Source organism: Haemaphysalis longicornis, unplaced genomic scaffold, assembly GCF_048455015.1.
Source record: "Haemaphysalis longicornis isolate Haplotype H1 unplaced genomic scaffold, Haemaphysalis longicornis Haplotype H1 scaffold_5, whole genome shotgun sequence".
Lineage (NCBI taxonomy): Eukaryota > Metazoa > Arthropoda > Arachnida > Ixodida > Ixodidae > Haemaphysalis > Haemaphysalis longicornis.
Genome location: NW_027526385.1, coordinates 69053750 through 69069324, shown reverse-complemented (window position 1 = coordinate 69069324; position 15575 = coordinate 69053750). Strand labels below are relative to the sequence as shown.

Below are 15575 nucleotides of genomic sequence, written 5' to 3'. Positions count from 1 at the left end.
CAGCACTGCCCGGTCTGCTGCTGTCGGTTTTTGTGCCGCCCAGCGTCGGCGTTGGTTCCGAGCTGTCCCTTTGGCCGTCGCCTTCTTTGGGAGCAGCACGGTCACCGACTACAGCTGACGTTCACCTGGTAGAATGGCTCAGGGGTGGCCTGTCCTGTTCGTACCAGCACTTCCCGATCTGATCCTGTCCGTTTTTGTGCAGCCAGCGTCGGCGTTGACTCTGAACAGCCGCGTTTGTCGTCTTGGCCCGTGTGCAGCAGCGAAGCCGCCGACCGTCGCCGATGGTTCCCTGATCTTCTGGTGGAGCGGTTGGCCCCTTGAGTATGAAGACGAACACCAGCCCAGTGGCCCCGTATGACCGCGAAGACGGGTCAAGCTGCCGTCTTTGCCCCCTCGGAGGGAGGCGGCACTTGTCGGGGTTCACTTCACGTCTGCTGGGTCGGCTACCAACTCCCCCGACGCCGCTTTTGGTTCCACAGCGGATGATGATGTTGATAATGCTCCTTGGTGAATGGCACATACGCAATCAGGAACGTGCAGGTTTTTTTTCTTCTTCTCTTTATAAGGATGATTGTGATGATATCCCGAGTATGATGGCACATACACAATGAGAGTATAGGCCAGTCGGGAGGGCTTATGGTATTATCAAGCCTTGAAATGAAAATATTAGGTGCCAGTCGAAACGGTGCCATTGAAGGCAAACCAGAAAAGAAAAAAATAAACTTGGGGCACAAAAAGGGTAATTCAACCGAGGAAATTAGTAGTGTAGTTTACCGTTATTGCGGAAAATAGAATAACCCTTTTATACTCCAGCATAGGCGTATGTAGTGGCTTATAGACACATACTTGTACCTGTACATTTTCTGCACCTGCGGGGCAAAATTTGACATCCACCAGAAATACAGCCGTACGGCTACAAAGAAAAGCTACACAGCTTTCTCAGAAACTTCGAGGTTGATTGGACTGTATTGTGAAAACGTTTATTAAGCTTGCAGTAACGCGCGCACACACACTTCGGACGTTGCCTACGTCGTCTTCTTGGCGGGTGCTTTGCGAGGATTTTCGCTCGCCGTTGCCGGGTTGCTAGGTTCCTGCCTATAGCCAGCGCCTCGTTGACCTACTGGACGGCCTGGAGTTGTGTTTCTTGGTGGTCACTTCGCGTTGCTTCCTCAAGCTGCGGCGGTATACGTTCTGAGTTCGCTTGGATGTTTGGAGCAGTCCCATTATATGTGCTCGAATGTGCCCGCCTCCCTGCGGCACGCTTTGCACTCGTCGTCGGGGTGCGATTCCGGGTACATCCCGCGCAGTATCGCGCGGAAGCGTGCTCGTTTGCGATTGCCTGAACAGCACGGTCTGTGACCTGCTCAGCCTTTTGCAGGGCGACGGGAGTGGTCGGCGGGCCAACCGAAAAGCCCTTGGTAAACTCGTAATAGCTGGTCATCCTGTCTTTGGCGCTGAACCACAGCGGGCGGCCGTTGCTTTGGGCGCGGTCGGTTAGTCCTCGCGCTCGGGCGTGTGCCGTTTCGTTGCGGTTGGTGTTCTTCTCTGACGCTGCGCCTGCGTGCGCCGGAAACCACTTGATTCGAAACCTCTTGTCGCGGTCTGCCTGTCGGATCGAGATGGGTGCCGCCGGAGCTGAAGAATAATTTGTACTGGCCCAGGATTCGAACCCGTGACCCCGGCTTATCCAGGGCTGTCGCTCTACCAACTGAACTAACCAGGAGGCCAGCCGTTCGTAGAGCGAGGACGAATTTATGAGCAGCTAGAAGTGAGGGACAGTGTTAATCGAAATGTCGATGCCATGTAAATACGTTTAAAATGCCCGCGGATTTCTTCATCATCAGATTGGTGATATGAATGTGATCGTTGAGTAGCCTTCCTAAATCCAGCCTGTTCCCCATCTTGTTAGGAAGTCTAGGGCGTCGCTTATGCATTAAAATATTGGTAAACAATCTGTACGCAACAGAGAGTAGGTGACCGCTCTGTAGTCGCCATAAATATCTATGGCGGGAAACAGCGTAGACGGGGGTGAACGTTTGTCCGTGACGAAGAAAGGATAGTGCAGCGAAGCTGATCATCATTTGATCACAGAATCGCAACGGTTCACTGGGAAAACCGTAGTGACGCTTATTTTGCCCTTCACTAATGTAATTTCTCCTCTCAAGTCACCACGGTCTTCACTCTAGAGGAACAGTGCTCTCCCACCAACTACGCAAGAACCTAGAGAAGAATGATTGATGAGTGATTTCGTAACCTCACCTTGAGGAGAGAAAATTACAACCCCAATTTCGTGTCACCCCATCTCTTCACCCGCACGAGGATGAGGAGTGATGGATTGAAAGTGGGTGCACTTTAATTAAGTAATCACTGGTTAAAGCTATGTCCCAGGAACCGTGAAATCACTTTATTCGAAATCTCGCCTTATTCGAAATCTTTATTAAAAAAAAATTGGGCCCATCTCCCCGCGAGGGGGACTCGAGTAAATGCGTCGCATAGGGGGTGGGTGTATTGCGTTAACGTTTAGTGTTTGGGGAGATGGTGGTAGTGAATGCGTTGTATCAGCAGCTTCTTGACGTAGTTTGAATGAGTCAAGGATATCAGGCGCGTTCGTAGCCTTCCATTCTGTGTCGGCTTTGTGGCGCAGTGGGTAGAGCACCATGCACATTGCGTTCCGCCCGCAGGGTCGAGGGATCGAAACCAGGCGCCGGATAGTATTTTTTTTTATATAGTGTAGGGGGAGGGGTGCGGACTACGACTACGGACGTCAACGCGGGTGACATCGTGAGTTACTGAAATGCTCTGCATTTAAAATTGCCATCCCTTCAAAAGAAAGTTGATAAGCGCGAAAGCTAAAAGTGCGTCCAACCTTCGCTGAAAGTGAGTCGGATCGATCATCAAACCTTCAATTACCCAAATTGTAAACTAAGAACGAACCGACGCGACGATTTTTCGCGCACCAAGTAAACGCATCTAAGAACGATCTAAATGTATACCGATACGTGGTTGATGAGATGAACTTGTATACTATTATACTCCTTCTTCAATGCGCGTGTAGTCTTATCTAGAACCGTTCCTTTTTCGCAATTTTCATATAACCGTTTCGACACAATGGAAGGCCAGTTTCACGCATGCGCCGTGTGTCCAGAGATCTTATGAGAGCTTTTCGGTCGACCAACCGGTCTACGGGGAAATGCAAGAATTTTTTGACAGGACGCCACCGGTCCCATTAAGAAAGATTTCGCTTTAAAAATTTGAATTGTTCCATAGTCCCCACTATGGAGACAAAGATATTTAACAAATTCCGATTGATTGGTTGGTTGTAGGGTTTAACGCGCCGACGCAACGCAGGCGATGAGGCGCGCCGTAGTGGAGGGCTCCGGATTAATTTTGACCACCTGGGGATCTTTAACGTGCGCCGAAATCTCGCATACACGGGCCTTGTTTAACGAATTCCGGATCAACAAGTTAGTACACGAACACTTATATAGTTCACACAGGAATCGTTTTCAAGCTTCTCAGCACTTCCCGGGGTAAAGCATTAGACAAGTTGAGCCTACCCCCGTGCTTGCGGTTCACAAAAATGGCCCGCTACGCTGAAGTCAGCGTAAGCCAAATATGGAGTGGCGCTCCGCAATACTCTGTGGCGCCGACCTCAGCGGCGCTAATCGATTTATTCAGGCGGGGACGGCGCTGAGCAAGCTTACACTCGACCTTCCGTTGGTCGGAGACGCATTCTTGTGCAATACGTGACGACAACAGACAACACAGAAGATAATGCACGGACAGTGGCAGGAGCCTTTTTTGCCGCTCTTTTCTTGTTTTAAATTTTTGAAAAAAAAGAAAAAAAAAAAGAGGGAAAACTGTGCCACAAAATGAACGCACAACGCGCAACAACGACTACAGACGGCTCAGAAGACAATGCACGGGTTGTGGGAGGAGCATTTCTTGCAGCTCTTTCCTGGTTTTAAATTTTTGAAATAGAAAAGGCGCGAAGAATGTGCCGTAAAACGAACGCGCCCGCACATAAGGCTTGCGCGAGCGCGTTCATTTCCTCGGCCTCTGTGCACCGAGGCATGCACGTTGTTGCGATCACCTTGACACCTCAAGCTGCGTCAGCGTAGTAGGGTAGTGGCGGCGGCCGGATCCGATGAGGTCCGTTACATTAGAGTTGCGTGCAGTGTTGGGATATTCGGTCGACACTGCGCTCCCTCCAATGTGCAGGACAAAGAATGACACTTCGTTTCGACAGCCACTGCACGCAACCCGAGAAAATTAGCAGGCTTTAGCAAAAGCCTTCTGAGGAATGCGGGTATACGCAATGCTGGGAGCTTCATAACGTGGGTTTTTAACGGAGAGGGAATGTCGTCTTTGGGCGTGGGTTAAAATGATGTCGTTGCATGTTTGGAGGTGGCGCAGATGTAGTTGCGAGGCACGAATATTATCACACGGTAGGGCTTGCAGCATTCAAAATGAGAGCCCATTACAACAATACGCAGCTGAAAACACCGTGTAGCCCTCCAATCCGGTTTGACTCAAGATTGCGAAATAAAGGGCTCGGTATGTTCTCAAGCCAATCATGTCATCCTTTTTTTTACGTGTTTTACGTGCACAGAAAGCTGAAAGAAAGAAAGAAAAGAAAAGAAGAATGAAAAAGGAATGTAGCGTACATTTTTAGTCAGTTTCTGGTTGTTTTTCTTTTCTTGTTGTTAGATGTCTCACTTCGCTGGTGCCAACTACGGCAGTACGGCGCGGCCAATTCCGCACTGCACTGAACTCTTCACCGTCTGTCAGCGTAACAGACCCACACGAATTGAGAGTAGAGGTTGGCGTTGCGTCTGCCACCGTATACTCGCGCGTTCACCGTACTCTGCCGTCGTCTGTGCGGCGAAGTTTATCGTCTGCAATGAGGCCAAACACCCTCGCTTTTGGCAGGGGCGGCCCTGCCCTAGCTGCCAGCCTTTTAGCGCGCTCAAAACAAAGCGGCGCCCGAGAACGCAGCGCACGTTTCAAAATCAGTTTGAAAAAGCCCGCTGACGGAAACGAACAAATAAACAAACAAACACGCTGAATAGATGGTTGCATGTCTGCCTACACGCTGGGTGCACAATGCGTCCGCCATTCCGACTAGCGAGCTGTTTGCCGCCCCCATTGACAGTCGACCGGATTTACGTGTCGCTCTGTTTTGCTCGCTTGAAAACAAAGGGCATGCCGTCCTGATGAGGGGTATAGTATCGGCTGCCTATTTTTTTCTTCCTTTTTTCAGCTGTGTTTCCGGCGCGATCGAGGCGTAAGGGGCTGTTCATTTTAGACGATCGAACGTGTCTTGCAAGAGAAAATGGGAGCGTGCAGGCGATTTCGCATAGAGAATAGTCGCAGCTCGAAAAACAAAGTGTTTCCCAATTTTCCGCTAATCCGAACGCATATACGGCGTCTGTAGACATCACCGAGAGACAGCCTCACTTTTACGTGTTTCAGGTGCGTGGCTTTATACAGCTGCGTTCATCCGTAAGCCGGGTTGTCGGATCCCGGGGAATACTTCCGAGCGCTAAAATGGCATACGTGCATTTAGGTACCGTTGGAGGAGGTCGGGCCATATACAGAAATGACGGTGCTTCGATCTGCAGTGATGATGATGATGGTGTGCGTTAGCATGAAAACATCGCCAGCGTTTCCTCTCATTATAGCTCTCACACAGCGCATTAAAAGTTTGTTACTTTTTAAAACGAAACTATGGAATGATTTGCGCTGCGAATACGTATACGGTATGTGTATATATGTATATGGTATATAGTATACGTTATGTGTGTGTGATATGAGGTATTTGTATATGTATAGTATGTATGCATGTGCAGTAGACTCGCAGTAGACTCCCGTTAAGACGAACTCGAAGGGACTGTTAAAATTTGTTCGTATTATCAGAAATTCGTCGTAAGCGGAAGTTTTTTAGCATTGTGGACGTTACAAGAGAGCAAAAATGTTCGTCTTAACCATACTGTTCGTCTTAACCGAGTTCGTCGTAACTGTAAATATTCAATGTAAATATTCAATAGTTCTTTTTTTTTCTTTTTCGACTGCACTATTCCTATATGTTTGTGAAGCATTTTTGTCACACTACTGATGGCTTTTATAGTTGTATGTTTTGTTTTGTTCGTTCCACCATTACGTCCATCTTGAATTACATAGTGTTGTAGAACACGGGTTGTTTGTGTGTGTGTGTGTGTGTATGTACCCCCCTCTCACCCCCCCCTTTGTAATGCTGAAAGGCGCTGCGGGTATCAGGCAAATAATAATAATAATAATAATAATAATAATAATAATAATAATAATAATAATAATAATCTTTATTAATCACCAAAGAAAAGCTACAGTGAAACGGGCCCATCTAAGCCAATAGCGGCTTGTGTGATGTGGCCCTTCATCATGAGGAAGACATGTGGTTTCTTTATAAATATACAATATTCAACATTGAAACAGAAAGTAATTAGTAAAATTGGATATATTTACAGGAAATCTGAGTAAAGTAGCAGCACACTCCATACGGAGTAGTAGAACATCAGAAAACAAGAAATACCAGAATTACTTATTTACATGCGACTCTTGAAGTAGAAATAATAAACACTTCAACCTTGCAAAGAGAAAAGTGATGAGAAAACAGAACTTACATTCACAGTGAATCGAAGCAGAGCAATCGTATACTCTAAACAGTAGTGAACACAGACAATAATGCAAGAAAATGAGACTATACACGTAAATTGTACTCTTGGGACAGAAGCAATAACAATTTCAAATCAGATCGCGATTTCACAGAAAAAAAATCATCGGGCAATTTGTTAAAAATCTTTGGGATGTACACACGTCGTCTCGCTGCTCCATATTTAGTTGAAAAGCGCGGAACAACAAACCGTGTTTTTTTGCGCAGCTGACGCGGGGCGATGTGAGGGAGCTTAAATTCATCAGTCCAGTAATGACGCAGTACAACCGTAGAAGTGAATAAAGATTTAAAGGAATGAAAACCAAGTTCGGAAAAAATGTCTTTGCCCAAAGATAAAGTTCGATTGTAAGCCACACTCTTTAATATATTTTTTAACAGGTTATCGATTCGGTCTTGCCAACCTCTGGAGCAGAAACCAAAAACCGTTATTCCGTATCTTAAAACACTATATGCAAGCGCATGAACTATCATCTTTTTAATTGGGAAAGGCACCAAGCTTCTTACATTGAAGAGTAAACACGCCACGGATCTAAGTTTTGAGCAGGCGTAAGCACTATGGTTTTGCCACGACAAATCACTGTCGAAATGAATTCCGAGATACTTAATTGTATTTGTGTATTCCACGGGAGAGCATTGACAGGATGTGCCGTCATGGTGATGCAGAAATACCGGCAAGTCCATCTCACAAAGTTTCAGGGGATTTTTGAAACACATGGCTTTAGTCTTGCCAGGATTGACGGTGAGGTTGTTTTTCGAGAACCAAGACATAGCTTTGTACACTGATTGCTGTAGTTGCTCAACTGCCGATTTATATTTAACATGCTTTGTTAGGAGGACAATGTCATCCGCGTACTGAAACACTACCCCGTTCGGGATTATTGACACAAAATCATTTACAAACACATTGAAGAGGAGAGGAGATAAAATTGACCCCTGTGGGACACCGGCATCAAGCGGCAGTTTGGTGCTAGAGTATGTATTACCTATAACAACCATTTGTGACCTGTCAGCAAGGTAGTTCTTAAGTACAGCTTGAAAGGGGCCCCTAAAGCCGATAAGGTATAATTTGCGGAGTAATATGTCGTGACAAACTGTTTCAAAGGCTTTGGATACGTCGAGAAACAAGGCGCAGCAAAACAGATTATGTTCAAAAGACTTACACAACTCATCTGCAAATTCTTCCAAAAGCGCAATTGTGCCCCGGCCTTGCACAAAGCCAAATTGCCTGTCAGACATAATGGAGAACTTATGAATAAACGAATTCATCACCTCAAGCAAACATTTTTCTAGAACCTGGGATAATACCGGCAGAATTGAGATGGGGCGGTAGTTCTCAAAATTTGATTTCTTACCTGCCTTGTGTAATGGTCTAACTAAAGCAGTTTTTAGATTTTTAGGAATAACTCCCGTGTCGAGGAAGCCATTCAGCATGAAAAGAACAACGTCTGCTAGCGCCTCAAAATTTCTTGTCAGTATGCCTACGGATATTCCATCTATTCCTGGTGGTTTATTTATTCGAAAACTAGAAAGGATCCGTGCAAGGTCCGATTTTGAAAGCCGAGGCAAAAAAGCGGATGCTGCCAAAGAATCCCTCAGCGTCAAGTCTTGAGACTTTGCGGACGCCGCTTTTGAGGCCTGGCTGAAGAAATGATTGAACAAATTGGCTGTTTCAACAGTACTTCCAGGGAAATGTTCTGCCACAGAGTTTTCTTCGTTAGATTTTCCCCTGAGGTGGTTCACTAGGGACCAGGTTTTGCCAGCATTTTTGGACGATTCCTTAAACTTGTCGAAAAAAAAAACGACGTTTTGCAGCACGGAAAAGAGCGACAACCTTGTTTCTTGCGATTTTATATTCCAAGCGAAGGGGTTCATTCTGAGGGGCACGTTTACATTTCTTCCAAAGCCAATCTCTATTAGCTATAGCCTGCATAATATCCGAATTAATCCAAGTGTAGTTTTTTCGGCGCTGTTTATTCCTGGTAAATGTACAGGATCGCTCGAAGTCTGCCAATCGTTCACAAAAGCTATCGTAAATAATAATAATAATAATAATAATAATGATAATGATAATAATAACATTTATCCCACATGAAAGGGGGTGCAAAACGAGGGAGCAGACAAAGACAGGCAGCTTTCGCCCCTCTCCACCGGGTCACCCTTTCAGTGTGTCGTACACCACACCCTCTACTTTCTGGCGCCGAGACGTGATGCCCTCCCTTTCTGCCGCTGGTGACAGTGGTAAACAAACACGTGCAACGCGCCATCGCACACTCTTGTGCCGCGCTACAGAACACACACGGTCGCTTTTCATCGGTACACTTGTCCTGCCGGCGCTTCGCTTGCCGCGCCCAGCAAGCGACCACCGCATAGTCGCGCGCCGTTGCATGCCCCTTCACTAGTGACCTTTTTATGCTTGTCCTTTTCATTTGCATGCCTCCTTCAGGTGCGACGTGTTGTCAGACAACCCCGAGTAAAAAGCCGATACATTGACCTAGCGAAGAATGTTGCCCACATACTCCTAATGTCGTTCATGACTACTAATTTTTACGTAGCTAGACACGACGAAGGTTAACGCCGAGTCAATACTAATGTTCGAAGAGGTTAATTTCCATGTGCGCGTCCCAACCAAGGTTAATGTCCACGCCTGGCGAAGGCTAATGTCGTCAATAGCTAGTGTCCACGTATTCGACCTGATGAATGTTAATGGTTATACATCGCTAACTTCCACGAAAGTCTATATACTGTGAATGTTTCCGAAGGTTAATGTTCTTGTACTCGACCTTGTACTCGACGTGTAATGTTTTTGTAGGCGAAAAACGATGTCCTTGTTCACGTGCATGAAGGCTCATCTTCACGTTCCAGACCTCACGAAGTATGGTGCCCACTTGCACCGCGTTGTCCGCTGTACAGCAACAACACTCAGCCATCATGGGGAAGAGCGCAGCAACAACTACAACTTGCCAAAAAAGTATTTTATTGAACCACGCAACAGATAAGCAGGAATCAGCAGCAACGCGAACTGTTCAAGGCGAGAGCGCATTGACCCTTTTTTTTTAACACGAAAGTTTTTTATTCCGGGATTCACGAAGATCTTACGTCATATCCGTCACGGAAGTGACGCCAGTACAACGACGCAAGCGGCCTGTAAAGGGTGCACCCCTGCACACAGGGTCTTCTTGCGGGGAAGCAACCAGAGATACTTCGGGTTGTTCGTTTTCGGGTTTTAAATTTTAACAAGAAAGTGTTCTATGCCGGGATACACTAAGATTTCACTGACGTCATATCCGTCACGGAAATGACACCAGTGCACCTTTGCCGAAGCGACCCGCCAGAAGGACGTCGCTCACGAAGCGCAACCACAAGACAGCCGCCGACCCGCAAATCATGCTCAGCTGCAGATTTCGCTGCACATTTCACTGTCGTGTTTTACCGATTCCTATGACAGAGGAATCAGCCACAGTTTTTAGATTGTCAATGGTACGAACGCAATGAAAAGTGCTCTTTTTCCTTGGGCAGCCTTGTTTAATTAGATAAAAATACTAAACAAAAGCAAGAACAGGGAGGCGAGGAAGTTAGCCAAAGCGTATTAAATAAGGAAGAGAGCAAATGACTGTGTAAATGATACCTCGATTGCACTGTACAGTAGCGAAATGGACTTTCTGAAAAACGCGTTGCAAACATATTTGTTATTGTTATCATCTGTGAATGTGTACCATTCTTCTTTTTCGCCCTCTCTTTGGCGCCTGTCTTGTCTACTCTGTATTCATCGTCCGTGTTTTTTTGTTTGCTTGTTGCGCTTTAAATCATGGGACAACCTTGCCGCGGAACAATCTTCTCAAAGCAAATCGAAACTCGCCTGACTACTCGCATGGTCTGACGCTTCGCTTTGTGCGTCCCATCTTCCTCTCGTTCCAGCTCTGACAGTGGCCGGCGCCATGGGCCTTTGGCACGGCGTCGAGTACTACGACTTCAAGAAGCTGCACGACAACATGTCCGTCTACTCCTGGCCCGCCGTGAGTGACGTACTTTGTAGAAGGTTTAGAGAACGCACATGTACTGCTGGGGGCGAAAATCATTGAAACATGGCTTTCAGCTTTCAAGGATAATTTCTAAAGAATATTTCCTGCGGTGACATCGCATCACTTACGAATACAAGCCAAGTGTTGTCTCTGGCTTGTGTTCGTTAGACTGTCCCTGTAACGACCTGTAACGACATTCGGCCCTGCGCACTAAACTCTGATGAACGGGCCCGGACTCACGAGCTGGCACAACGGTACAGGGTCACTGTGACGTGTGGCGCTGCTGTCGGTAGCGATGCCCGTGAAATAACAGCGGTCGCAAAACTGAAGGCAACTCGGCGGATGCCCACAGCTTTTGATTGGTACAGCCTGCAATGCCCGCACTTTGTTTACAAACATCCCTGCTGAAACGTTCCGGAATGCGGAGTTCTTACCTAACCCGACACAGCTACAATAAACAGATGAATATTTTTGAAAAGCACTTGATAATAGAATAGCGTATAACGTTAGAAACATTTGACACAGACTCCCCAAAACGCCAAATCACTTTCCGTATAAATTCCGTATAACGGAAAACATAAGGAGCATGATTTCGCGCTTTATTGAAGATACAAACACGAAAACTGTGCCCCACGTTCCTGTTGTGAGAAATTATTCGATTCCCTGTTTTCTGCAAAGAATATCTGCTTTGTTACACCTCTTCGCGTCAAGTTGCCGCTGTGCCTCATCACCGCCGCCGGATATTACTCCGCGCGGCGCATGTAGTGCGTTACTGGGAATATCTGGAACATGGCACGAGCCGTTTGCGTGATTTTTTGGACTTAACATGCTTATTAAACTACTGCAGTGTCGAGGAACAAACTACGTGAGATAAGGCAGACGATAGCACTCTAGTGTATATAAGCATGAAACTCTATGGTTTGTACGACTGCTGTCTTCTCTGTACTGCCGCTTACGGCGCAGCGTGCTTTTTCTCGCTGACCCTTCGCAGATACTTCGGCGCAAGGGCGTGACGGAGTTCGCCTACGGCTGGTCCTACATGCTGGCCTGGGTGGGCGTGGGGACCAGCCTGCTGACCGGCATCCTCTTCCTGGCGTCGGCGCGCTGCCTGCGCCGTGAGAAGAAGGCCGACCAGGCCAAGAACATGCAGTACCTCATGCCCGTCTACCCGGACAAGCGGCAGCCGTACGGCTACGCGGCCTACCCGGGGCCCTACGCCTACCACCACGGGCAGCAGTACGGGCCGTACGGATACTAAGCGACGAGAAGGGAGACCGTTACGCGCCGCATTGCTCCTCGCTTCCGCCGACTGGGGACTGACGGATGTGACGTCACGCTTAGCGGCTTAGCCGAAATAACCTTCGACGAAGCTTCGCTTGAGGCTAGTTGACGTTTCAACGCATTTCAGTGACCACACGTTGCCGTACGCTGTGAATGTTGTAACTCGCTGCAGCAGGCGCTAATCATTCAAATACGATGTCAGTAGAGTAGCTTTAACTGTCACTGAAAGGAACGTCCTGTTGGCTGTGACGTCCCAGCTGGCAGCCCCTCGGCGTCGTCGTGTCTATGCCCTGGTTTTAGCTCTTGTCGGACTGGAGACAAAAGAAAGCGGGAGGTAGAGATTTAACGTTAGCTGCTGCCGGCCATGTCTTTGAGCGCTGTTATTCGAAGCTACATCTATGTCCGTAGGTTTGCTTGCGTACTTACAGCTGATAGGTTGCGTTTATGGCCATGCAGTTATTACAATACGTGTAGGCCGGCCTGGCTTGCTGTTGCTCTCTTCCTTCAGGCTTAAGGTTGCCTTTAAGCGTGAAGCGCCTGACTCAATTCCTTCTTGTCATGCTTATGTTTCTGTAAGCCCCCAAGGCTTACAGAAACATGCAGAAATCTCTTAGGCGTGCCTTGTTTTTCTGTGTGACAACTATGGTCAACCTCCCGCGACTTGCAAGAAACGAATCAACCAGGGACGACTCACGATTCCTAAGAAGTTCACCACCGCACAAATGCGACGTCCACATCTCCTGTATGTCCTTCAGCGGACTGAAAACTGTACTAGCGAGTGCGGCATTCAAATTTAACGTGCGCGCCTGCGGCCGACCTTGTAGCAGTCGCGGAAACCGTATTAAAATAGGCCGCTAGGCGGAGCCACACGATCTCGACGAGGTAATGGCGGCGATCGCTGACGTTATCTGGGGATCGTGCTGGAACAGGGGACAAGCATTAGGCTTAGCAGCCAGCACGTTGCCAAAGCCAAAGCGGCGCGAATGTTTGTGACGGCTTCCTGATCGTGGTCATTATTATTATTTTTTTTGTACGACGATTCTTGTACATACACTGCTCAAGATGCACGTATACAAGAAATCAAAACTCCCGCGCAGCGTTACGCCAGCTTTCTCTTTCGGAGGTGATGTGAACAAGCGGTGAAGGCGGGGTATGCTTAGCGCAACGCAACGCAGTGTACGGTGTCACGCAGTCACTGCCAGACATTTCCTTCAGCGTAGTAGAAAGTGCCTCGGCATGTTTGGCAGGTAAACCATCTGACTGCCTCCCTGTCAGGACGAGTTAACAAGCAGGCGACATGTCTGCGCACGATGTAAAATATCCTCTCGCGCAGCGACTTTTGTACATAGTTTTCCTCACTTCGCGTTTGTGTTCTACTTATCTTCTGTCTCGCGACTCCATCTCCTATAGTGTCACCACGCACGATGCTGGACGCAGCGTTCAAACCATGCTGCCGCAGTACGGAAAGTAACTCCCTAATCGCGTATTTCTAGCTTGTAATGCATGAACAAAGCTAGGCTTAATTCGGTGATTGTCGGCAACGGTAGCTCGTCCCTACAATGAATGCCGGCATGACTAAAAGCTGCGAAAAATCAAGATTAAAATACCCGCCAAGACAAGACAGACAAAGATGTCATTTTCCGCTTCGCGCGTGTCTAGTTCGCCCAGTTCAACTAAGTAGTGATTACGGGTCCTAACAAGTGTTACTCACGGCTAGCAGAAAACATTCCTTCAGAATCGCGGTGGCATGATAGCGGTGAGAACTGGGAAAAAGTAAGAACGTGTTCTTAGTGCTATCCGAACACCATTAAGCCCTACCCACTAGCCCAAAAGTCAGTTATGGCGGCCTTTCGCATAGTATTTTCGCGAGGTCCACATGCTCTTATGTTCTGGAAATGTGAAATATAACAAATGTCGCTCATTTCCCTTTTTTCTTATCATGTTGTGTGTACTTATTTCTCTCTGTGCCAACACCAAGAGACAAAGGAGGCGGTTGTATTTGTCTTAATTGCGTCAGAATGGACCGCTTGTTCCTGGAGCGTCGAATCAGTTGATTCGTCAAGACCAGCTGTTCAAATCTCGCGCCACGTCGAGCTCCCTTGTTCCCGAGCCAGAGGCTTTGGAAGCACCGGCACCAACGGTTCAGAGTTATGTCTTTTCTTGTGATGGTTGTAATTTAATTAATAAGTAACGCGCCAGGGATTGCGTAGTTCAACGGTGTCCGGTGCAGTAACGCTCGCGATGATGTACTGGTGGCGCCACCTGTGGAGTGACCCGAGCGGTCGCTTGATGCATCAGCCCTGTGCGTGTGGCAACACCCGTGTAGAGAGTTTGCTTTACAGGTCCTAAGGACGTTACTCACCACTAGGGTTCGGTGTTTCATTCTTGCTTGCATTTTTTTTAACGTTCACGTTACGTATTGTTGACTGTTTGAATCTGCCGCTCCCGCTCAACGTGCAGACCACATAGCGCAAGCGTGAGCAGACGATACTGAGAGCTTAATGACGACACCGTCTGGACGGAACAAGTGAAAAAAACAATAAAAAAACATGCGTTTCTGTAATAATACTATGATGTTCACAAGACGTGCGAGATGAACATTTACTAACAAGAGTGTATGGGTAGCTATGGTATGCGTAGAGATACAACTGCTGAAGTAAGTCCGGCTCTTTTGCAAAGATTAACACGACCGTGCATCCTTGAGTAGAATAAACCTACCTTGCCTATTGGAAGATTAATTAGACAGTAACTAGACAGCGTGTTACTCAAAAGAGAGAGAAAAAGGTGCGACCTCAGTGAATGAATGTTTTTTGGAGACGGTGGGTCGACTAACCACGTGGAATCGAGGTTCGGTCTGCCCTGGTTTCGATCATGTAGCGTCATCAACAAGTAGCGTTCATCGAAGCAGCGCGGCGGCATCACAAGTGTACGCACAGACCCTCGGCTCCAAGAGGGGCCTCCACTTGCCGCATTCTTCTTTGTACTCGAGCGAATCATGTACCGTGTGGTGTTGAGCGATTTCGAAATAAAAGCCGCGTGAATGATCAACAACAAATTAACGGCGTGGGCCTCCTCGTTCAATCGCGAAAGTGTTTGCCAAGGCCCTCTCGCAACGCCGGTCAAGTTCTCGGCGTGGCTTGCGCGCGCTTGGAGAAGATCATCCCCCTGGCACAAGGTATGTGGAAAGGAAGAGGACCTGCCCGCTGGGTGCACGCCAGTGCGCATACATACACTGGCCCGGTCAAGGTGAACGGGGGTGTCCGTGGTTGCTTCGAGCCGATGACACAACAGCAGAGCGCGCTTAGAAAACGTCACCGTCCGAGACAGCGACGGCGACGTAGTACGCAATTAATTCTCCGGCAATTCTGCGCTGAGGCGGATGTTTCCTTTTCGAATGTTGCTCGTAGGAGGCAGGAACGTCGACGTGCCATCAGATTGCCCGGAAGACAGCAGCTGGCAGTTTGACTCTCAATTGTGGCTCATTACGCAGCGTTTAGTTCGAGCAGCAGCAGTAGCTTCGAGTGTGGTGGACCCCTGCTGCGAAGCTGTACCCAGAATAGTAC

General features: G+C 47.8%; 1 protein-coding gene across 1 annotated transcript in view; it reads left to right on the top strand.

Moving 5' to 3' along the window:
• The window catches only part of LOC144138397 (transmembrane protein 114), a 134948-nt gene extending 119881 nt beyond the window's left edge, over positions 1 to 15067 (top strand). Inside the window, exons 4-5 of the mRNA XM_077670660.1 lie at positions 10628 to 10725; positions 11723 to 15067. Coding sequence (XP_077526786.1) covers positions 10628 to 10725; positions 11723 to 11989 — 365 coding nt within the window. The 3' untranslated portion in view covers positions 11990 to 15067. The remainder of the gene's footprint in view (positions 1 to 10627; positions 10726 to 11722) is intronic.
• The last annotated feature ends 508 nt before the right edge of the window (positions 15068 to 15575 follow it).